Raw genomic sequence first — 23,992 nt, 5'->3', positions numbered from 1 at the left:
TTTGGGACCCTTATGAAAAGTTTTCTTCTAAACTGGCATTAAGCCTAGCCCAAGACTGGGGCCAGTCTATTGGACTATCTCCGTTTCCTTGGCCCCACAACGGTTAATCAAAAAAGTGGAGACTCCGCAAAAACACCTTCTATGAAATCCCTTTTACGTTTATGGATTACTCGCCCCATCAAACCAATGATGTATTACTTAGGGCAATTTCCAGTTTGTAGAAGTCAGTGAAATTTGGGTTTCAATTTGGGCCATTCGTTTACTACAGCGATTAACTCCCAATCGTTGACCGATGCCAAGCACAGTCAGGGTCTGTTTGGTCTGGGAACCAGACAGCGTTATTACCTACATGTAGACCCCCAGAGCATGACATTGACAAAGACTGTTGAATGATGAACCGAAATACATACAATGCTAGGGATCGAATCTGACCTTGTTGCCAGACATAGTGTACGCGGCATAGTGTGGTGCACACACCATTCATTCGTCCAATCCCCATCCTGCACAATGATGACACACACCCATGAAAATACCCGACGGCTGTTGTTTTTGACATGTTCATTGCGTTCACGCATACACAAGGCTTCACCAGAGGAGTGATGCAACGTCGCTGATAAAACAGCAGTAGGATCACCATCTGTAACACTGTCTGGTTCCCAGACCAAACAGATTCTGACTGTGTTTGGCATTACTCAACTATCCGGAGTTAATTGCTGTAGTAAACGAATAGCCCAAATCAACACCAAAATTTCACGGACTTCTACAAACTGGAAATCGCCCAAAGAAATACATGGGTGGTTTGATGGGGTGAGTGATCCATAGGCCTACATGCAAAAGGGATTTCATAGAAGGCGTTTTCTCAGAGTATCCACTTTTTGGATTGACCCTTGTGAGGCAAAGGATACGGAGGGAGTCCAGTTGACTGAACCCAGTCCTGGGCCAGGCTAGCCCCACTAGTGTGGCATGGATCACTCCCTATTTATCCTTAGCCACATATCCGTCTACGCAATTTCGTGTTGGCGTATCGATGGCTGTTCCATGTCAAGATAACTAAACTGCTGCCAAAGTTTTGGAAGAGCCCATTGGTACATGTAGTATCTTATTGCTCAGTCAGTATATTACGTATGTCTTGACATGGAACAGCCGTCGAGACGATGAGGGCGGGTCAATGCTCAACGACCTTATTTCAAAGATGGCGACTGAGAGAGCGAGCCCGTTAGATTGAATGGATAAAGGCAAAAAGACTGGAAAATACCTGAATAACGTGAGTGAAATCATTCAATAAATGGTTTTTAGAAAGCGGAAAAGTCAAGAATCATGTTCATGTGCAAAAGAAATCGTGCCCACTATGATACGTGGGTGCGCCGGAATGTTCGATACGCCGACACGAAATTGCGTAGACGGATGTGTGGCTAAGGATAAATCGGGAGTGATCCGTGCCACACTAGTGGGGCTAGGGCCAGGCCTACCCGTACTTTTCCCAATGTATGATTGGTTGTTCATGTCCGTCTACATAGTGTGTTCCACCTTTGTTTGTATTTGCAAATCAAATCACAATCAAAATCAAATCTTTTGGAAACAATCTTTCAGAACCGTGAATAAGAAATAAAACAAGATAGGCTGTCTGGGGAATTAACCATTAACGATTGAACGATCACACACTTTGACCGTTCGCGCCCAACAATTTCGTCCTCAAAACAAAAAGACAAAATAATGCACGTTGTACGTACGTTTAACATTACACCATTTGCTGTTTGCACAAATCAACTTACCAGCAACTTAGCTGGTACTAATAAGTCGTATTCTTGCACTTGAAGTTGCAGAAAACCACGTCATTTGGGAGGACGTTCAGAATTTCCGCCACCAAATCACTCGACTTAACGCATGTCTGGTACCCACTGACAAAACTTATACCATGAACTAGTCAATGATTATAGGTACCATGCTCGTAGGGGTTAAGTTATACCGGCATTAGAGGGCGCTGCAATCTACGACCATCAGCCATTCGACAATGGGTTACTAATACCCGAAGTTTATTATTTTTACAAAGAACAAAATATGAAAAAATTGACTGTAGAATAAGACCCGCAGTGGCTATAGAATAAAACCCGCAATACTGGAATTTAACTAGAAAACAAACATGGGCTCGATGTTTAGAAAGAGTTTTAAGCCAGCTTTGATTTGTGTCGGAAATCTTCAAAGAATTCTGGAAACCCTGGTTGGCTGGTGAGGAGCCTCCCTTTCACGCCTCTGATGTATGAGATGTAGGCCTATTGTGATAAACCTTCAGACTTGTCATTATTCAAGCAGCCATCCAATTTATCAGGGCATTTAATTCGCGACCTTGTGTGGAAATAATAAAGGTTTACTTCGTTGAACAAGCTTGTTAGGAAATGACCCAAGTCAGATCACCAGTTTAATTAGCACCGATCGTCGATAACGCCGCCCGTGACTTAGGAAGGAGATGACAATTTCATCTTCACTGAAGCAGTTATTTCTGTGTTTGTTCTGGGGGCCCTGTAGTTTGTAAGACCGCCTACAATGTTGGATCAACTTGTTTGGACGGTATTGATTTGCTGGCTTTCGTTTGCTGATTCTGCGGGAGCCTTTTTTACAAGCTACTATAGAGTTGGACGTTTAGGCCTACAATCTTACAGTGTGCATCTGTTTAATCATTGTGATTAATCCACTTTTTCTTGCAATCCTTTTCCAAAGCCGACGTATCTGACAATGGCGCACATTTTCTTTGAGCAGCGCTTTCAAAACTCGGGGTCTTTTGTTTTGTAATCAACGCATACACCCTCTCGATGATTGTGGGATCTCTCGTGGCAGGTCGAATAGTTTACACACATTCACACACACACCGCACACAATCACAGCGGGTGTGCGGTTGGCACGACATAACGGGACCCAGTTTGGTTTGCTGAGAGTGACAAGCAAGGAATGTGGTGTCAATACCGCTATTAGTCGGCCCGTTGTCCCTTCCACACCTACTCGAAAAGAGCTACCAACATCAGGGTAATTACAATGCGCCTGCCCCCTGGATGAGCATAAAAAAGATGTCACAACAAGGCAAGGGAATTTTCCCGCGAATACATGGACGGTAACAAAATTGAGGTCGCAGGACACTATACAGAAATCTTCTCTGGAATGAAACAGCGAAGCTTCAACACAAATGTCTCTCAAGACTTAAAGGCATCGCTATCAAGTCGAGGGAAAAAATCTCAAACAATCACGACACGCATTAATGCAGATGTGTTTTTACGAGTGGTGTTTGCAAAGCCGTAAGTCTGTACGCTACTAGATGTAGAATTAATCAAAAATCGCGGCAGCCTTTGTGCCGTCGGCTGTAAAAAGATGGATGAAAAAGAAAAGCGTCACGCAGCAGTCTCTCTTTGAAGGTTGTTGAGAAAGATCAGATCAAAAAGAACTCCACCTCTCTTTCTCCATCTCGGTGTCAGCTCTTTTCAAGGGTTCCTGTCGGAGCCCTCCACCCACCAACCTGAACAAAATACCTCTCTGAACAAAAGAATAGGGGGAAGTTAAATGTCTTTTCTTTTTCTTGAGGTGTGACGGGGGGGCTTGTTATGTTCGGTCTTGGAGTCAGTCACACTTGTCGTGTTAACAGCACACAACCAAAGCATAGCTGCCTACATTTTTTTCTCACCAAAGAGGAAGGATGCTGTTAAATTTGGGGAGAGATTAAGACCCTAATCTCTCCAAAAGTTCTCGGATTAAGTCCACTAATGACAGGCCTATGGGGGTGTTGGGCTTTTCTTATCGGCTCTTGGCTGTCATGGCACCCTGGTAGGGGGTAGGGGTTGAAAAAGAGCTCCTTTGGTGGTATCCTATCAAGGGTTTGATCTAGGAAAAAGTTAAGATTTGCAGAAGCTGCTATGAGATTAACAGTCGTGCGCTTCCGCATCTGACTTTTAATGTTTTCCGCTCTAACACCAATGTTGTTTCATTTCTTAAGAGACATCGTTTGCAGAAGTACTCATAGAAATGCACGTTAATTAACAGGCTTCTAGTTTCCATGCATCACCGCTGCGTTTTTCATTGAGATTATTCTCACAGAGTTTGTCTCTCTGTTAAAAAAAATACATAAATAAATCACAGAGGCTTCGTTTGGCCGTAGAGGTATTGCAATTATGTATATCCAGTGTATTACAAGATGTATTTTGCGTCGGGAAGACGCTATTTTTTATTTATTTTTTCTGTTAAAAAGTAACATCTTTCCGACGCAAAATAGGCCTACATCTTGTAATAGTTTGCAGTGCCCGCTGGCACATCCGACTCCGACAGGCCAGCCGACTCCGGCAAGCTCGGTGGTCGAATGGTTAATTAAGATGTCTGCACATAGTAAGCAGGAGGTCGAGGGTTCGAATGACTGTCCCACTCTCGTTAGCTTTTGAATATTTTTTCGCCAAACATAAATAAGCAATAAACTGCTTGAACCAAAGGCTACTTGTAAGCACACTTTTCCACATCGCAAATCGGTTCGGTACCTGGAATTCTGTTCTACTGGTCCAATCTCGCTGCACTCTTCCTTCTTGTCTTCGTTGTTTGCCTGTGTTTTGCGGGAGATCACGTTGATCAGAAAATAAATAGCATTTTTTATCAGAACGACGCGCTTTATCGGATTTACACACCTGAAACAACACGGTTAATCGCACAGCACACGCTCACATGGCTGTGGGTTCCTGCAAAGTAAGGGGCGGTTCCAAGGGTGCTTAACTAGATCCCACAACAAACTCTGCTAGAGCTTTTCATGACTGAATGACAGATATTTTTCGTAAAATGATTTAGATTTAGCAAAACAATCAAACCAAACTTCATTTCCTCCAACTCCGGCTAAAGTGCATTTCCTGTAAAAGTTGACGAAGATGGTTTCAATGCATAGAGACACGAATGATGATCTTGCTTCTACGTTTCTATGGAACTTTCATAACTTACATAAATTTGTTACAATGAAATAGGCAGGAAGAGTCCATATAGAGCTAGATGTGTAGTTTTGCAACACCCCCCCCAAAAAAAATTATTCGAAAAGGCATCGGTCTTTTACTTAAACAGGGGAGGCAAAATAGAGCCAAGATCCGATTGTGGAGAACCCCAAGCATCACACCGTTGTTAATTCTGTCAACAGTTCAATCCATCGCCAGAGGTGCGTCGACAGGAATTGGCACAATGCGAGAATAATGACACTGGAAATGGCTGGGGCATTAATATACCAAGCAGGTATATATATGGGTGTCAGGGTCCGAGCTCCGAGGGGCCCAGCCAGCCGCGACCGGGTGACGGCCGGTCGAACAGAGGGGCAGGGAGAGGGGTGACTGGCCGCCGAACAATCACCCAGCACCGAGCGTCACCGCGAGCTATGTAAACGGCTTTAGAAACGGGAACTCTCCTGCATATCAACTGTTGGTTCTGTATGGCAAAACAGACCAGATTGAATGTCGTGCCTCGGACAGGGTACTTATCATGCTCGTTCCGCTTTTCCCGAGCAGTCTTACGACTAACTTTAACAAGGGCTTGGAAAAAACGGTGGGACAGAGTTGCCCGGTCCTATGAGGTCAATAAGGCCAATACTGCATTTTTTTCAATACATATCATTCAGTGCGCTGATATCATCTTTTCTGATCTTCAGTTGTCTATGCATGTATTTAAATTAATGACGGCAATAGGCCTTTGGTTGGTTGGTTTAAGAGGTTGCGCCATGGATTTTTTACGTGATGTACTAAACGCAAAGAAGAGCACCTTCGGTCTGGCTTACGTACGTTGTATTAAATTTTGTGATTCCAGACACTCAACAACCGAGACGCAAATAATTACGGGCCCTTTTAATCGCTGAGTAGTGAAAGGTTTCGGAATCAGGACTATTAACGGTTAACAAGACCAACACAACACATGAACAGTGACAAAGTTTTCACGGTAAATAAAAGGCAACAGTAATGACACATTATGATGTTCCTCCAGATTTTTTGCACATTAGCCTACGGATTACGTTTTGATTCCAATCAGTTACAGGCCCTAGATTTCCGACACACCGGCGGCGGAAATCGGCTACCCGTGCAAAAACTTGTACTTTTCGAATCATACTTGATCTAACATCCTGTCTGCCCATGTCTCCAGATGTATGACATAAGCATCGCGCCATTATAATGAATGCAGAAATACGTGTTTGTGGTTGTCATTCCTGTTAGGATGTTTACTGCCTGTGTGTATTACACACAGAACTCTTCTGTGTTGTGACAGCGAGTGTTGTCCCCTGGGTGACCCCGATGTGTCGTGCTCCAGCGGGAGCAACCTATCAGCTCCCCGGGACGGCCCTGGTATGGCTTTAACGCCTGGCGTTACAGATGACGTCGCCCGTGATGGGACGGCCAGATTGCTTTGTGACGGGGACCGGTCGTATAGCTTGGATTAAAGGAACTACGTGAGAGTAATGGGGGGTTCACACTACAACCCAACTCTGGAAGCGAGGAACTAGCATCGAGATTGGTTGGAACGGAGGGATAACCGTTGACAAAGGGCGTTAATTAAGGGGTGGGAGAGGATGTAAAAAAAACCTCTTTGCTTAAATTAGATCATAACGATGGTGTTACCTTAAGAGTTGATTATCCATGCATAGCTAAGCAACTAAAGCCTGGCATTATGTACGATTACCGCACTGCATTTGACACTTTAGAAACTGCAGGAAAAATTGTGAGATTTTTGTTTAAAATCGTCTCCGAAGCAATCTACGAGACATTCTCAACAGATGCGACCCATAATGAAATTCGGATCGAGCTACTGAGGGTATGGTTCCGTTGACGGAACTCCAAGTATGAGGACATAGTCCTACAGCACACTGATTTTGAAAGTTTTAACAAAGGAGGGTTGAGTGTGTCTTTAAATTTCAACTCGTGCCTAGCCGGTGCCGACCCAATTCAAACTCAGACATTAATCGTCTGCTTTCGAAATTATTCACTTAAGATGTTTCTAAATCTCATGTCTTGACAATTTGGTCTTGTGTGCCGTTTGCTGGACAGGGGGAAGCGAGCTGGACCATTTATCAAGGCTTCAACCGGAGGAGACAGGACGCCGATGATGGAAAAACGTCCCGCGTAGTTTGCCAATGTCGCGTCCAATTTACCGAGACGAGGAGTGGGAGGTAGCGCGACCGAGTGGTTTAGGTCGGCCGTGCACGCGGCTGGTTTTCAGCCGTCGACGCTCAAGGTTAAATCATTCGTTGAGATCATCATCATGTAAAAAAAATCATTCAAAACTTGTCAGTTTACAACGCGGGGGTAAGGGGAAACTAACGATGTTAATAACGGGTAAATAACGCAGCATTTTGAACTATTCGTTTTGAAGATATCGTTAGTATACAACATTGTAGAATAAGTTAGCTTTGGGAGCGAAATAGTCGTCTTATTTAATGGTTCTTTATTATTATTATAATTATTATTGCTTTTTGAGTAAAATTACGTTGCATTTAAGAGGAGAAACAGAAGTTTTTCTTTTAAATACTGGCTCAATCATCCAGGAACATAAGAAAATATTATTACGAAACTTAAAAACATTACACAATGGTGCACAATTGTTTCCATTTCCATAGTTGTGCGACATCTGTGGAGTAAACAGTGATTTGGCCAACTAACCATTAGTAAATTATCCATTTCGCCAAAGTTTACTTCTGAACAAAATAAGTAAAAAGAATTTTTCACTATGCCAATGGTTATAGCCTTAAAGGGCTTCCGTGTATCTCTATTCACAAGCAACAAATTCGTCTGTTGAAATTGTCCGTGCACAAAATAATGGAAAACACGGCACGAGTTCATTTCTTCGAACAAATTCGTTTCTCGACAATAAGGTTGTAATATATTATGTCATGTAACGACCAGTCGGTGCTGTGAAGAATCTCGTCAGTGTGTTGGGTAGAAACCTCAGCCGTGATTATGACTTTGCCAGGCGCGGCCTCAGTCTGCAGTTCGGGACTGCGTGGCGCTACCTTGCCCTTACCGCAAAACATTCACCCGTCTAAAGTAGTAAGGAGACGTGGGAGACAACCGATTTATACCCGGCAGATGCTGCCTCGATTTCACTCCCCCCCCCCTCTATGGCATTCGCGGCTGGCGGGCAGTCGTCATAACACTCGAGCTCCGGTTTCGCCGTTACTGTCGAGATTCCTCGTATTAAATAAAATAATAAATGAGAAGTCGTTCCGCGTATATAATTAATGCTTGGCTTACTTTTAATTCTGAGGTCTGGTTTCAAACCTCCTTTTGGTGTGGTCGGCAAAATGTTGTGGTTGTGTGGAGGTTGTTTGATGCTGGTGAACACGATCGTTCTCCTTGCAAACGTGGTTTTTAAGTGAACATAAAAAGTAGGTGTTATTAGATGTATAAGGGTACCAGCGCCAATGTGACAATGGCAACTCAATTTAGGCCACATATGAGCCCGTATGTCGAGTCTGGTCTTTCTTCGCCTCAGTCGTATTTTGGTCTGATAGCGAAGGGTAACATTCTGGCTCGTTTTGAGTACAAAAAAGGAATAATTTCCAGAGAGTACGAAAATCTCTTAGCACTAAATAATAAACGCTACAACTACATTTTTCAAATAGGCCAACTACATGGGCCTGTTACTCCCTTTGCAGCAATGGGGGAAAATGCACAAAATCTGACACCAACTATGGGCGGTACAATGTAGGCCTAGTTTGTAAATTTTGGTCACAAACATAAATAGTTAATTAATATGAGAAGGGTATATATACTGCAATGATAATGGTCACCAGCATTTCTGGTCAAAAGGCACGTCCTAATTGTATTCGTATAGTTACTGCAGTTCCTTTCGACCTGAATTTGCCGGGGTTTCAATTCCCGCACACACCAGGTTAACCACCCAAGACCCGGTGACCGAAAGTTACCTCAACAGAGTGGTACAGAGAAGGAGAAAGAAATCTGTACTGGTCTCTAAACCAGCCGGCCCGTATGAGCTTATCTCCCGTCAATGCCACGAGGGGATACAAAATGGCCTCTTATTCAAACAAAAAAGGGACCAGAAAAGGGACAAGAAATTACAGATCCAATCCGTCAAGCCGGATTTCTGTTACCTGTCACAGTAGCCATTTTTCTTCCACTGCGGCCTCTAGCAGCAGTCATTATGTTGGGACAGGGTCGGTCTTTTCTTCGCTTAGTGCACTTTGATCCTTGCCGATGGCTCCAAACCCCTTTTTCGCCCCCCTCCCAACAAACAAGTACAAAATCTTGGATCACTATTCGTACATGATTCTTTTTCTTTCATTGAACAACCCCCCCCCTTCACAATCAAGCGCCATCTTACAACTTGTATGAGCGGTTACGGATTACAAGTCGGCCAGACCGGGATGGGTAAAAAAAAAAAAAAAAAAAAACAGGCCGGGCAGTGTTCGCGAATTTGTTGAACTTCCCTCTGGAAAAAATGCACAATGGCCCAGCTTGCAGGGCGGTGATGAATGGCAGCTGGTTGAGATCCCAAACGGTTTTCTTAGCTTTCAATTGCAGCCGGTGATTAAGAAAAAAAAGAACAGATTTGCTCTTTATTCAAAACATCTGCAACCTGCTGACAAAACGTCGAGAAAGTGTCATGCTACCTCGTTGCAATGATGTCGCGAACATTTTGGCGGCACAAATGAAGCTTATTAACGGCTTATACAATATTCCCCACTTTTAATCAACATAGTCCACACACAATATAACTACAATATCACATTTAACTTTGAAAATTCACACTTGTAGCAAACAGTGCAAGAGTTCATGTAGTCGAGCTGAAGAAGTAGAAAATGTAATACTGGAGTTCAGCGCGATATACATGTACATTAAGCTCGACTGTCGTTGCGTTCTTGCACCGGATTTTTTTCCCACTGCATCATCTGCCATTACTTAGTTGAGTAGTTGTTTGTATATTGCCGTTGAGCAATAAATACATATTTTTTTTTACATGATAGTCCCCATCACTATGATGCGCGCGTGATACTTGGCGAATTAATATCAGGGGGCGTATGCCTCTCAAGCTCCTCCCACTCTTGACCTCATCTTTGATGCAATCAAACGATAGAGGCAGGTTTTCTCGCTGAAGTGTTTGTGAACAAATTACGGGAGATTCAATAGGATAAAACGCTAGTTTTGATGATGAAATATATCTCTCTTGACATCAGGCATTCGTTTTCCGGGCAATGGACCCCCACAATAGCCGTTTTGACGGACCCCTTTGAGACAGAGAAGACAGCCTGGGCTAAACACGTCAAAAGTACCGGTATGCGGTGACAGGGTCGCGAGGCTCCATATGGGCCTACTCCTTTCTGGGCACTGCTGTGGGAGCACAATAGTCGGCAAGGATACACTGGTGTCAACAGTTTCCTCGTTATTGATATTAGGGTGTATTCCCCTCAAAATCGTCACACATACACCGGTGTCCGTTTCGCATGGGCGGTCTTCGCAAAGTAATTAATTTTCTAAAAGGGTGTGCCTACACAGGAGTGTTTTGCGAAGCATGGTCAGTCGAACAAGCAATTACCGATCTGTAAAATAAACAGATCCCACTCCAAACTGTCCATTATGGGTATGATTTCCTCAAATTTAAAGCAATATTTTGAACAGAGTAGGTGATTTTGGATAAGCAAAGAAAAAAACTGCAATTGTTCGTGAAGAATTCCGGTGTCAAACAAAATTTATGGGTGCACGTCCTTCGGAACAAAATGCCGCGGGGAGTTCGTGAAATCTCTTGTTGATCGAAGGTGGTGACAAATGGTTCGTTGTCTCCGATGATGTGAAGTCTCACTGTCTAGCTTTCTGACGCGGACAGTTTTGAGTTTGCAAATGAAAAACTCTGCACTGCATTAAAACCAACACCAGCACCAGGCTAGGTTCAAATGAATTACGAAAACAAAGCTGTGTAAGTTGGCCGAGTTGAAACGAGAATGAATACTGACAACAGGTACACAATGATTCATGTTCTCCGTAAGAGGAACCTATCTGCCTACATGATAATGCATGCTACTGACAAGGGTAGGAAATGATATATGTTCGCCGACGTGGAACTGTGTCATCCCCATGGCACTTGTAGAGTGAACTTTCTACTTCTTACTGGTTCAGATCTTTTCCCACATTGCGAACAATGGCGCTCTTTGTGTTCAAGGTAGTTGTAACATGCTAGAGAACATGTAAGTTAATGGTCGCGGCTGATAGATCGACGAGTCCATTTTTCTTTCTTCCCCGATACATTTTGTGATAAACGGAGAAGTTCTTTCTGAATGTGCTTAACAATTTTCTACTTGTAGGCCTTCAGTAAAGTTGTTTTTTCCATGTCCCCGAGCAACTCGTACCTTTTTTTCAGCCACACAACCCGGCCCTAACACTCCCTATCGAAATCCCAGCAAACACTTTTGTGGCATCGACCCGCGAGCCACCTCGTCATTTTTTTTTTCGGCGATAGACGCAAGAGGACAAAAGAGACAAAACCGCAGCTTCGCCGAACATAAAAATCGCCAGAAAGTTCACGGCGGTCTATATATTCCCCTTCGTCTCGCATTCGCCTTTTAGAACCACTTCTATTTGTTTCCCGATTGTTAGTGTGTTACCCCCAAAACTTTCCGTGGGGTTGTGTCAAAAGGAGGGAAGAAAAAAAGGCTTTATGGTTGCCCGAGTTTCGTTGGCACAATGCGGTGTGTTTCTTTCAAAAACACGGCCGTCATAACCCGTGGGGTACATGCATGTCGAATTACTCCCCAAACGGGGCCATGTTGCCAACGACCTCTCTGTCTGTCTCTCCCTCAAACTGTTACCCGGGCCAAGTAGTCCAGAACACGGCAAAAAGAAAGCTCCAGTTACAGGCACAATGGCACAATGCCGAAAGAAAACAAATTTCGTGACAAAAAAATTGTGCTCCAGGCTGGCCATGGACGAGATTTTAACTCTCACCTTTTGAAGAGGGAAAGTAGATTTGGTGATCGCTTGGACGTTGACCCAGGTAAATGGCTGCTCTGAACAAACTCTGTTTAGCTCCCTTCAAAAGCCAGCCTCTAATGTCTGAGTTTTGCATTTCATAGTTACAAGGTTGCAGAAATTGATGATATATAACAGAATGGACTTTTCCTGAGTTTGTTACTCATCCAAATTTCAAAAGCAACTGAACGAGGCCGCTACATGTCCTATATACACTCTATTACGAGAACTGTTCGGAATGTAAGTTTCGGTATCCCCAAAGAAGTTCATGAAAACGATCGACTTTAAAAGGCCCAGGAGATTATCAATTTAGTTGGAAGTATGATTTTAAGCAACTTCCAACCCCTTAAATGTAGGACTACTGTTTGAAAGACTTTTTAAAGCACTTTTGAACAATCAAAATTTACTACACTTTACCTATCAAATATGGGCATGTACCTCAGCTTAGCTCACCTACAATATCTTTGAGAAAATTTCAGCCATGGATCTATTCTCATGCGGCCCGAGACAGGAACGAATCCCAAAACAAAGGAAAGACAAGGTCTCCTCCAAGTATGATGTCACACATTACACAAAGTCATGAATATGCATGCAAGCACACCCGGCACTAAAATGCCGTCAAATCCATATACCTCAGAGGCATGAGGAGAAATGCACAAAGGTTGGCCTCTCCCATTTTATACATGTTTTTACCGCGCGGTGACAGATATGAGACATTTTGACTAAGTATGATTAATGCAAAATGAAATGAGCATCTATCGGCTTTGAAGACTTTACAAGTGGAGACTGATGTCATCGGATGTCAAATTCATCATGACTTTTTCGGGGGGGGGGTAGTAGCTTTCCATACGTCAGTATTCGCCAGCTGGAAATCCATTTAAAGTTTACACGAGTTAGCAATTAAGATGGCATCCCAAATATACCCTATAACTACAAGGAGCTGGGAGAAACGGAGGTGAGTATCTTTGAACTTAACGAGCACGAACCAAGTCCCTTTTCCGGACAGACAGTTAATGTCGGCGTAGATACCGATTTTGGCAAAGCTTGCAGCAGGTGAGTTTGTCGGTAAGTCCATGTGGACATTTAAGTGACGTATAATTATCCAGGTATGGGTCCTGGCGATCTTCCTCTGTAAAGAATTCCCAAACGTGGTGGTACCATTTATAGATAGCTGGTGCATGTATTTTTTTGAAAAACAAAGGCAACGTGTCGGGGGCGACTTGCCCCGTCCCCGCTGGATACGTCACTGGGAGGTAATATTTTCTAGAACACCTGACATGATTAATTGGTCACGAAAGCACCAAAGGCTTTCAGACTTTTTCATTCATTATTTCAATAACAGAAAAAAAAGAGATTAGGGTGTTGCAGCTGAAGGTTAACACCGAAGACGAAAACAACCATCGTCTTCCCCAGACGCAAACTTCGAAAACAGATTTGCACATTCGGGTTGAGTTTAATCGAATAAAAATCCTTCGGGCACTTTTTGCCACATTTGCACAGAAAAGAAATGGAGGGGGTGTAAATCGGATCCTCATTGTCACCGCGACATAAAAATTCCATTCAATCTGACAGAGGTACCAACTGTTGGATAAGTAAAAAACATCTCACTCCGTTAGCGACCAAAACAACTTTTGATTCCATTGTCCCGGTCGTAAAATACCAGAAAGAAAGAAAGAAAAAAGATCCCGGACCGAGTTGTCAGTCGAAGCTAATCGGGCAGTACCCCCACTTTGCTCCCACCATTGTTAACCGGCTGTCCGCTGGATTAGAAATTTCCGGAGATAAGCCTCAAATTTATGTCAAGACTCACTTTGGCGTCTTAGCCTTTTCATCTAGAGTTGTGTCGGACACAACTCATCGACACCGGGGGAAACAAAAACGACGGGGACGCGCTGGCCTATCTTGGTGCTGGGAAAAAAAGCGCCGCTGTGTCATCTCCCCCACTTAACGAATTCCGACTATTTGTCCTTCAAATCTTGAATTATTCCGCTCAGATAAAGACGAGATGGATCCCACCGTGTTTATTACTCACCGAATTAAACCCTCCTCTTTTGTAACCCTGTCTCCCCCTTTTCTCTGAGTATGCAGGAAAAGGGGATACGGAAAGACGTTGGAGCCGGAGACAGTTTCTAGCTTGTCACCCGTCTTTCATCGATCTTCCACGGTTGGGCTGGAGTGCGCCGCATCCCGGTCGGGCTAAGGCGGATTTTGGAGGAGTCCCCCGTATGTACCGCGTTCGTACATCTCACAGGCGCAGGTGCAACACGTGGCTTGGCTTAGCGCCGTTCAATAAAATCGCCCAAATAAAGTAAAATTACTCACCACTTGCCTCTTAATGAATCATATCGTGAGTTAGTTATAGATTTTTTCAGAAGCCTGCATTTTAAGACAATCAATAAGTCACTAATCCTTCTTTCACCTATTAAAAACTATTAAAACTTACGTTTCTTGTGAAGCGGAAATTGCCTCTTTGTCATGCTTATCGCGTACATTATTCAACTCGATTTTATGGGTATTTCGTCTTTAGTGCACTCAGATTAATTAACTTCGGATTAACAGACCCAATTTTAGCAATTAACTACAACAAACTCTATGTAGTAACCATATCTTGAAGTCAGAATACGGAAAATGGAGATAGTTTTCAAGAACAGGTGCACTCTTCATTTAGTCGGCAGGTCATGTCTTTTTATGAGACGCTTAAAATGGAATTTCCGTATAACGTCAACGCGAAGGACTAACTTTTTGTGCTGAGATCACACACTCCTAGGTTCTTCTGGCCAAATAACTGCAAAAAGAAAGGAACAAACTACATTCTATTGTTTCGTTTACAACATGCCATGTACATTTTTTTTTAAAGCTGGTTTGGTCCGCCATCTTGGATGTCAGGGCGTGTCTGCAACGGGCATCGTTGTGTTAAATAGCATTACACAGTGGCACGCAAATTGCGAAAGCCGTGGCAAAGATACACACGGTTCGGACGCAGCTTGACATATGAAGGCGAGGCACGGTCGGAAATCTGAAGCAGATTGATGATATATAGGCCTATAGGGGCCTATACTACTCAAAAAAATTAAGGACCACTTTCATTTTGTCATTTGACTTTTCCCTGAAACTGCCCATTTTGAGAAATTGTGCATTTGATGTTTTAAAACATTTTAAACATTTTTTTATTCCAATGAGAGCACCATCTAGACAAAAAAACCCAAAAACTAGACCCTACTCATTGCTTGTGAAAAATCACAAGTTATAGAAAAAGAGTGGTCCTTAACTTTTTGGGGTAGTATATATACATAATTTTAGCTACTTCTGTTGAGGCTCATCAATGAGAGTTACTTGCGAGTTTGCGACAGAATTTTTCATGTTATTCTTAGCACGATCCCGAGGAAAGGTCGGTTACTGTGATCCCTTCTTTCCAACTGAAGCAATGCCATCACTTTCAAGTCTACCTGTTTCCGCGTCATGACATTTGCAAAATCAAGGTGTAGAACTGTCATACTTGTATCGAATCAAACATTCATGTCAGCTCCATTGGCCAGTCGTTTGACCCCAATAATTGAAGTCGTGTAGTTGTGAAATATTAATGTGTTATCCGTTGAGAGGATCTTCAGTACACGGCATTCCATCGATACATGAAATATTGAAGCACGTCTGATAGGGTTACATTCATCGTTAACATCAAGATATGGATTGAACCGTGTTTACAAGGTGAATAATTCACAAATTTCCGGACGAACAGTGGTCAACTTGGATTCATCTTTTGAACTGAAGCTAGAAAAATGAACATCAAACAAACTACAGACAGAGAGAAGAGCGCTTTACACAAACAGTCATCAATGTAAAGGAAAGAAAGGAAATCACGAAACTAACATGTGGCGAATGAAATGGGATCAAGCTGTAAGCTTTATATAAAGCAGGCCCAATCTGCGACATTTATTTGTCTAAACAAATTTGCACTGTGTGCGTTGTCTTGTAACTGCAACCTTGTATAGGGACAGGACACACGTACTCCAAAGACACTGGGCTGCACGTTAATAATCCATTCGGCGAGATGCTCGATCAACTTGTACGAAGAGGAACCTCCTAATACCAGCACACTTTCTGATATCAACAAACCGAGCATTTCTTTCTGTGCTGAGCTGTATACAGGCTTCATGCACGAGTGCGTATACCAAGAATCTCCAGCTGGCCTCGATTACGAACGACAACAACGACGACAAACCAAGAAACAAACAACCCAAGAAACCAAGAAACAAACACCCCAACACCCCAACAAACCAAGAAAGGAACAAACAAACAACCGCATAGCAGCTGGTCGGCGCGAGCGTTTCTTACGCGTATACGCCGAGGCCCATTAACAGAACGCGGACGGTTAGCCTTCGAGCTAAACGCTCCCCCTTATAATGCCTGAGCCGATTGACCCATCTTCGATCTGTTTTGGGTTGTGGCTGAAACGGATGACAAAGCCGGCTATGTTAGCACGTGTCGGGGCTAGCTAATCCGCTCAATAGCCACATTCCAATCCGCTAATACATATCGCTACATGCTTGGCCGTCAGAAGATGCGTTGTTTAGTTCACTTAGCAATAGAAAACCAAAATGATTATTACGAAAATTAAATAAAATTAAAAATTATGCTGGTTATGGTGCACAGTACTAGTATTGAAATCAAAGGCATCAAAATTGAGTTATTGAATTATCGGGGGTGAATGCTAATACAAATAATTCGTGAAGACTGGAGTCAATCTTTCGTGTGGGGAGCTCCTAGTATTGGACATAGCGTCGTACACTAACTATGCACAGGTCAAAATTCAAAACAGATAGGATACTAGGAAGACGCAGAAAATAATCTCATCAGTCTTTTTTATGTATGATACACTGCACCGATTCAACGATGCTTTTTTACATCTTATATAAATTCAATCTTTAATTAATTATAGCAGTTTAATAAATGCGAGTTATTGTTATATTTAAATTCAATTTTGATTGAGATTGATCGGGAATCACAGGGACTCATGGAATTTAAAAAGCTAAACATCTTGATACATGTTTTGCAAAGATTTTATTTGGTCCTTGGAAGCATCCTCCGAGGATATGATTTTCTTCGTTCGGTACCTAATTTTTCCAACACGTATAAAGTGGGTTCATTTTGGAAAGCATACACAAAAAGGCAGTAGAGACAAGCCGAGGAATTCTGTAGCCTCTGATGGGTTCGCTTGAAAGCCGCCGTGGGTGTCTGTCTCAACCCAAGACACCACAGAGCAAGACAACATAGCTCAACAAATGATCCAGGCACACGTTTTGGCCAGTGGGTTCTTGTTTTACTTCTGTGGAGAAACCATAGTCGCAATGCAAATTTAATTTGTCCGTTTTTCTTCAGTACCAGATGGCTGGCGCTGCACCGGGTCTGGTAACGACTCAAACCCCTTCAACAAAGACATTTTTCTGCTGGGCTCTTTTCTTCCTTTAGATATGACCACGACTGGTTTTTTTTTAAATCACAATTTGGGAACCCTGCCCGACTCACCGTTTGTTTTCTGTAGTCCAATTTTTTGATACACCGACCTACATGCAAAAAAAAAAAAACAAAACAAAAAAAACCCGCATGGAACGACATTGATCGAATTAATCCAATATCGATTCCTGGGACTCGACACAATGGAGTCGACATTCCTTTACCCGCCGAATGATATCCGGAAACGACTAGCGCGGAATAATAAGGACGGTCTCGATTTTGTTATGTCCATTCAATTATGCTTTTTCTTCAGTGGCTGAAAGATATATCGATAGGCGATGTCAATAGTCTGTTGTTCTGTTCAATGGCTAAGTCGGTTGTTTGTCACTTTTCCGAACGCGTAAATATACACAGAACCACAAGAAGGTATCTTTGAAAAAACTTCGACTGGTCGGAAAAAATGCAGTGTTTTCTCGGACAGTTTTATTTCAATTATTGGTACATGTAATTGTATAATGCGCATATTTTTTATGTCGATTGAATTGAAATCCATTATACCATTCCTGAAACAAAAAGCAGTTATGATATAACATTTGGCCAAAGCCTAATCATGTTTTTTTTAATGAAACATGGCTCCAAACTGTCTCCGCTGATATTAAGACAACATGTATTTTCATAACCAAGCATTTGACCATCAAAATATCTCTACTACTGATCACTACCAGTCAACATGAAATATCCACAGCAGTTTTTCCAATAAGTGGAAACGGGAAAAAAATAACAAGAGTCTTTCGGGGATACTCGTGACCCTTGACCTGTAAATAGAAAAGCAGTACAAGGATTCGGCAGATTAGCTACTGGCCCAGCTCAAACTAATGTAGCCTAGATGGTTCATGTAGCCATTGTTTGGCATGCACAAGGGTCTGTTATCCACTACGAACACAGGGCGAGGGTTCCCCTCGTTTTCTCTGTTTTCTAAGAATGGCGCAACCTACATTCAGAATTCACATCTTGGCATGAACAGAAAAAAGCCCTGTTTAGCTTGTTATAGTTGAGCTCTGAAGACAAATGACTCTGAATTCGATTTGGATGCTTCCATATTTATTTGAACAGAGAAAAATCAGAGAAAACGTGTTTTGCTTAGAAGTGCTCTCCAAGTTTCAGTCCAGTTGCAAGAGGCGGGTAACATTTGGGTTACATTTTCTGAAGGGTATCCGCTCACTTTGCCCCCAATTTCAAATAGGACACAGCTCCCGTGGCCTTTGCTAATATCTGAGCGAGCACAACGCCTCGAGTGGGGAGGGTGTGCCTCGTCCTATCTCTTAACGCTGATCTATAGATGAATCTATGTCACACCCCGTGGTTAGTATTAAACAGGGTAGAAGGTCATAATCTCAAATCTTGTCCCATGTGCATGCGCCTCGTGGCTAGCTCAGCATAGGCCGTCAAGAAAATCTACCGAGGCTTCTGCCGTCGTCACTATCACCCCTCGGCCTCCCATCCACGGCTCCATCGAAACCTTGATCGTGCCAGCTCTGCCTCTCCACGATAGCTAACCTTTTTGGATCACCAGGTAATCGGCCATTAACACTTTTCCGCACTGAAAGATTACACAACACGTGTAATAAGACAAAGCTTCGGTAATGCTGACGCCATTTTCAGTGATAGTTAAAAAAAATAACTTTACAGCCAAGGCGGCCAGGACTCACGGAGCCAGGGATCAGCAACGCAGAATCCATGGAGCCGTCGGAGGAGAAGAGGATGGGCACCAGGAAACTTGGTGCCACTCCTCATTAGACGCGGGCCTTGTAAATACGACTGATGGGAAACCAGGTCGAGTTGTATAGCTGACACTCCATGGTTTCAAGCCCCTTCAGAATTGGCGCTGAGAGTGCAATGTCCCCCCTCTCATCCACAGAGTTAGGACCCAGCTCGGGGCGCTGCGATGTGTGGGCGGGGATGACCGTATGGAGGGGGCACTCGATGGACACTGAGGATTACAGTCTACATTTTCGAGGTGCGACTAGAATATGGGAGAGACGACGAGGGCAGCATCTTTCATTTCAAAAAATGAAACAGCATTTCAAAACTTACATTCAAAGCTGAAGGAAAAGAACCTTTATAAAGCTTTATCTAAATATAAGTTCGATTCCTGGATCTTCCAAAGTGTGGAATGTCTCAGCAGCACCACAGTACGAAAAAAAGAAGTTTAATACCATGTGCTTCATCAGCAGAACAATTGAAAAACGGAGTCTCTGTGATAAGTTACCCATAAGCCTCTTCTCGTACGCTGCTGCCACTTACAGTACTGACTTGCAATGATAATGCCTGCGCACAGTACAGAGGTTACTGTGAAGGCACTAACTACCATAACCTTGACCGATGAATCTGGAACGCAGATATGCAATAACAATATGGCGTTAAACGGTGGGTATGGGTGTGAATGGGGGGGCTGTTAAGGCGATAGAGGCAGGGGTGCCAGTCTATCGCTCATCACGCCAACGGTTGGACTGTTTCCGCTGTTCGCGCGTAATCAATCGGCACAGATTGTGACCGACTGCAAGACGGGATGATTCAATACACGCTGGCTTCGATCAGGGTGGGTCCTACATGATGGGAATGAGACTGGGCCAGCGCCATCTCTGACAGGTGGTGAGAAAAGTTCTGGGCAATAACTGCAGTAATTGGTCCCTTCTGTGATTTACTGTCTAGCCTCTAGGATTATAATTAGGCTACATGGCTGTCAACTGTACTAGCAGTACGAAGCTTCAAGTGATTATACTGGGCGGTCAATTAAAACGGGATTTACATTTTCCAAAACCACGCTTGTTTTTTTTTCACCAGTGTTGCTGTACATAATTAACCTAGGGTCAAATCTCGTCAAACAACTCGAAGTTTGACATAACCAACTTGAATGGGGACCACTAAACAATTCTCTGCGACAGATAGCTCCGATGTGGTGCCGACTACGTTACTTTATTATTTCGCGTGCCTGTTTCACAAGGCTCACAACGACAACACAGTTTTGTTCAAGTGAGGTTCAAACAGATGCAAGGTACTCTTCCCATTGGAGGAAGTTTTTCCTTCCTAGGGTCTACCTAACAATTTTCGCCATTCGTCAATGCTATTATGCCAGCTGGATGCCAGGCTGAGTTAGAGAGATCAGGCAAACTGGCTTATCTTCCCGTCAGCTCCACGGTGAGAAGCCGTGCAGCCGTCCCAGACAACAATACTTCGGTTACGCCCAACCATGAAAGATCGAAGAAGTCGGGAAATGTATAACGTCATTGGGAACGATCTAAAGCAGAAAGTATACTTACCTACACATGGTGACGTCATCAGCAATTTTTGAGTCTCTCGTATGACGATCGTTCCTGCTAGTGCTCCTACAGAGGGAAATTGAAGCTCATTTAAGCACAAATTTATACATGCAGACTTGGAATGTTCACAACCTGCGCCTTGTCCGACACAGGCACCGTTGTTTACGACTATTGCCATTTACTGTGGGAAATAAAAGGGGGAAAATGAAGCCGTAGCCACGAAATATCCTATGCGGACATGGCCTCTTACCCTCCAAACCCTACAATAGTTCTCTCATCGCCATCAACAACCGCAAGGCAGTCGCTCTTCATTACAGAAGACGGCTAATGTCCCAGTGTCGACCAGGAAAGATAACAAACTTTGCTATAAGAGGAGGCCGCGACATCGTTAAGACGAAACCCTATCCGGCAAGTGGGGGAGAGGACTTTTGCCGAATGAAGTGCCGACCAACCTAAACCCAATCATGTGGTCTTGATATGAGCGCTTCTCACCCCCCCCCCTGGAACTTCGCCAAGGTCACGAGATGAAAGACACAGGCAGGCTGGTGCATGGTAGACAGACGGGTAAACAAACATTGCCTTACAACCACAGGGGTCCCGTGGATGTGAGCCGAGCTTCAACCGTAATAAGATAGGCCTATATCGGTAAAGTTGGAGCATCCTCAAGACGATCTAAGACAAACCTGTCAAACAAAGCACCTACACGACAGACAAACAAACGAACACAGACGAACACATGGAGGTGGAAGACGTGCAACAGATCATGTACACATTAATGGATAATAAAAGATGAAGAAACCGCAAAAGCAATTGGGCTGTTCCGTTCAGATTGGTGCATGTAGGCCTACATATATCAGCCCGTGACACTTCCAAGTAGTCATTCTTTACACAACCGTCGACTTTTTTTTTACTCTAGCAAGTTGGATGGAACGAAAATCAATTCCACTGATATCAGTATCATAGCCAAGTCGTGACGAAATCTCATATGGGAGCTTGACCACAAGAAGTTATCGCGTGAAAGGGCCACTTGCCGATTTGGGCAGAGCATTCACGTTTGTGGTTCGCTCTGCGCAACCACGCTCATCATAACTTTTAGACAAAACTTACTGAGCCAAACGAAATTGGACTATTATCAATGGCCATATCTGAGTGAGAAATCTTTTTGTTCGGACCAATAGTCCAACTAATCCACCACACAAAAACCAGAAATCAGTAACAAAAATATGGCGAGTGCCGTCATTCCAACAGTGCACCACCGTACAACGGCACCGACAACGGCATTTTCACCATCCACAAACCGCCCCGGCAACGGAACTATGGCTGAGCAGACAAGTAGCAGGACCTGGGCCGGGCACTCGTCGGCCGGCTGATGGCCAATTAAACTGCCAATTGAGTTTTGGCCAATAACGGACTCGAGACTGCGACTGAATGTGGATGGGGCCTGGGGCCGCGATGGAAAATCTCCCCCTCTATCAAGACGGTGTATCATTTCTGACGAGTGGGTTTTTATTAAATCTCGAGTGTTGTATAAATCCCCACTGCACATCAGTTAGACGGGGGGAGGGGGCAGAGCAGGAGGTCCATAAATTCTGCGCTGGTTGATAGAGAATTGGATGGTCTGCCTGAAGTTCAAGTGCACACACACACACACACTGAGTAATGTACTTGATATCAGCACGCGGAATCGCCATATCATGGAAAGACAGAAGGGAATTTCAGAGGGGGGGGAGATGGATATATAGGTTTGAATTTGAAGAGCCTAAGGAAATCAACATTTGAACCCTTCAGGTGGAGGTGGAGGGTCGTATCTACTTGTCCTCAAAGGAAGATTTGTTTCCTGAAGGTCCAAAGGAGTCAAGCCATTCCGTTTTTCCAGTCTTTTTATCTTGTTCATTTCGGTTTGGTCACGATTGGGGTTTGAAAGAAAGGTGGAAAAGTGTCGACAATTCAAGACACTCCGTGTTCCTTTCCTTTACTGCTCTCCTTTGCAACTTAAATGCTTGTGGATTCTGCAGTTTCGGCAGCGAAAGAAGTCAGAGAACAAGGTCTATTGTAGTACATGTATACATCTACATAGGACACCGTATTATGAATGTCAATTTATGACTCTGTTTCAGAGAAAGGAAGATACCATTCACTCACTGTGTCCCTCGCATTTTGCCGCTCGATCTACTTCGAATCACGAATTTGCTAAACAAATGTGGCTCTATGCAATGGTGGAAGAAACTAGCGGATCACTGAACGTGGATGGAGGAAGAGTCTTTATAAAGGTGCAGACGGAAAAAAGGAGTGAAAACCAGGGATTCATTTAAAAACAAACAAGCAACAATAAATAGATTTAATGGCGTTCCCGCATGACGCCAAGACGTTGAAACTGAAGGGTTGAACAGGCGATGGTTGAGAACCTGACTCGGGTGATGTTAGAGGATGACGCTGGAAGGACGGAGACATTGGAGGTCGCGGTATTTGAGGTGACGGTTTTCATACACGAGGGTAGAGGGAGTAGCTCGGTTGTGCAAGGGAGTGGTGACAGGATGATAGTGACGGATCAGTCCTGGTAGGGTACGAGTCAACTGGAGTAATAGATGAAAATAGGCGAGGTGTTGAGGTTCGACAAACCCTGTTTAATCGAAGAGCATCAATTTCCAGTACCACTAAAACAAAACAAAAACAAGAAGCCAGACGAGACAGCTCCGGACTTGACGGAGGAAATTAGTCCAAATAGCCGCATGATGATCATGAGGAGGGCGATGATGAAGAGGGCGATGGGCCCGAGATTAATCGACGACCGCGGCTCATGCTCATACCGCGAGCTGGCATCGCGGCACTTCCCGCGGCCATGCATACAGGCGTCAACCATTAACCCGCTTCGCGGCGCGCCCGCGCCCACTTCACTCGCAGAATTAACGAGATTCCAACTGCTATGGAACTGTCAAGCGGTCGACAATGAGTGCAGATTAAAGTTCATTTTCTCGAGAGTACTATTTTTCCCTCGAAATCCAGAGTGCTGAGCGGCGATCGGGCGAAGGCCCCGGCTAACAGCCGGTTACAATCCAAGTTTTGATGAGATGCTAGAAGCGAAAGTCTCCCCTTTTAACAAACCTCATTTTTTCAGCAATAAAATACCCCACCTGTAAACATTTTTCCTGTTGTTAATGCACGACTGTGACTCACTGACTCAGTACCGGTATTTCAAGATCCTGAGCGAAGGTTATCACACGCATACACTTAACTTTGAGAAAACAGCATACAGCATTA

The 23,992-nt window shown here is 43.7% G+C and overlaps 1 protein-coding gene across 15 annotated transcripts in view; it reads right to left on the bottom strand.

Annotated features, from left to right (window-relative positions):
- LOC110974786 (uncharacterized) overlaps positions 1–23,480 on the bottom strand; it is a 148,598-nt gene extending 125,118 nt beyond the window's left edge. For 10 of the 15 annotated variants that reach the window (XR_015425713.1, XR_015425711.1, XR_015425710.1 and 7 more), the window contains exon 1: positions 1,773–1,886. Coding sequence is in view for 2 of the 15 variants with exons in the window: in XM_087138359.1 (XP_086994485.1) it covers positions 20,735–20,800; positions 20,985–21,046 (128 nt within the window). In the remaining 13 variants the exon portion in view is untranslated. Of the gene's footprint in view, positions 1–1,730; positions 1,887–20,734; positions 20,801–20,984 lie in introns of those variants that run through there. The other 5 variants (XR_015425708.1, XR_015425709.1, XM_087138359.1 and 2 more) reach the window with 4 other exon arrangements.
- Positions 23,481–23,992: the final 512 nt, after the last annotated feature.

Source organism: Acanthaster planci, linkage group LG06 (assembly GCF_054643075.1).
Source record: "Acanthaster planci isolate LZ-2023a linkage group LG06, COTS_SCS, whole genome shotgun sequence".
NCBI lineage: Eukaryota > Metazoa > Echinodermata > Asteroidea > Valvatida > Acanthasteridae > Acanthaster > Acanthaster planci.
Note: the sequence above shows the minus strand (reverse complement) of the source record. Positions and strands in the feature narration are given on the sequence as shown.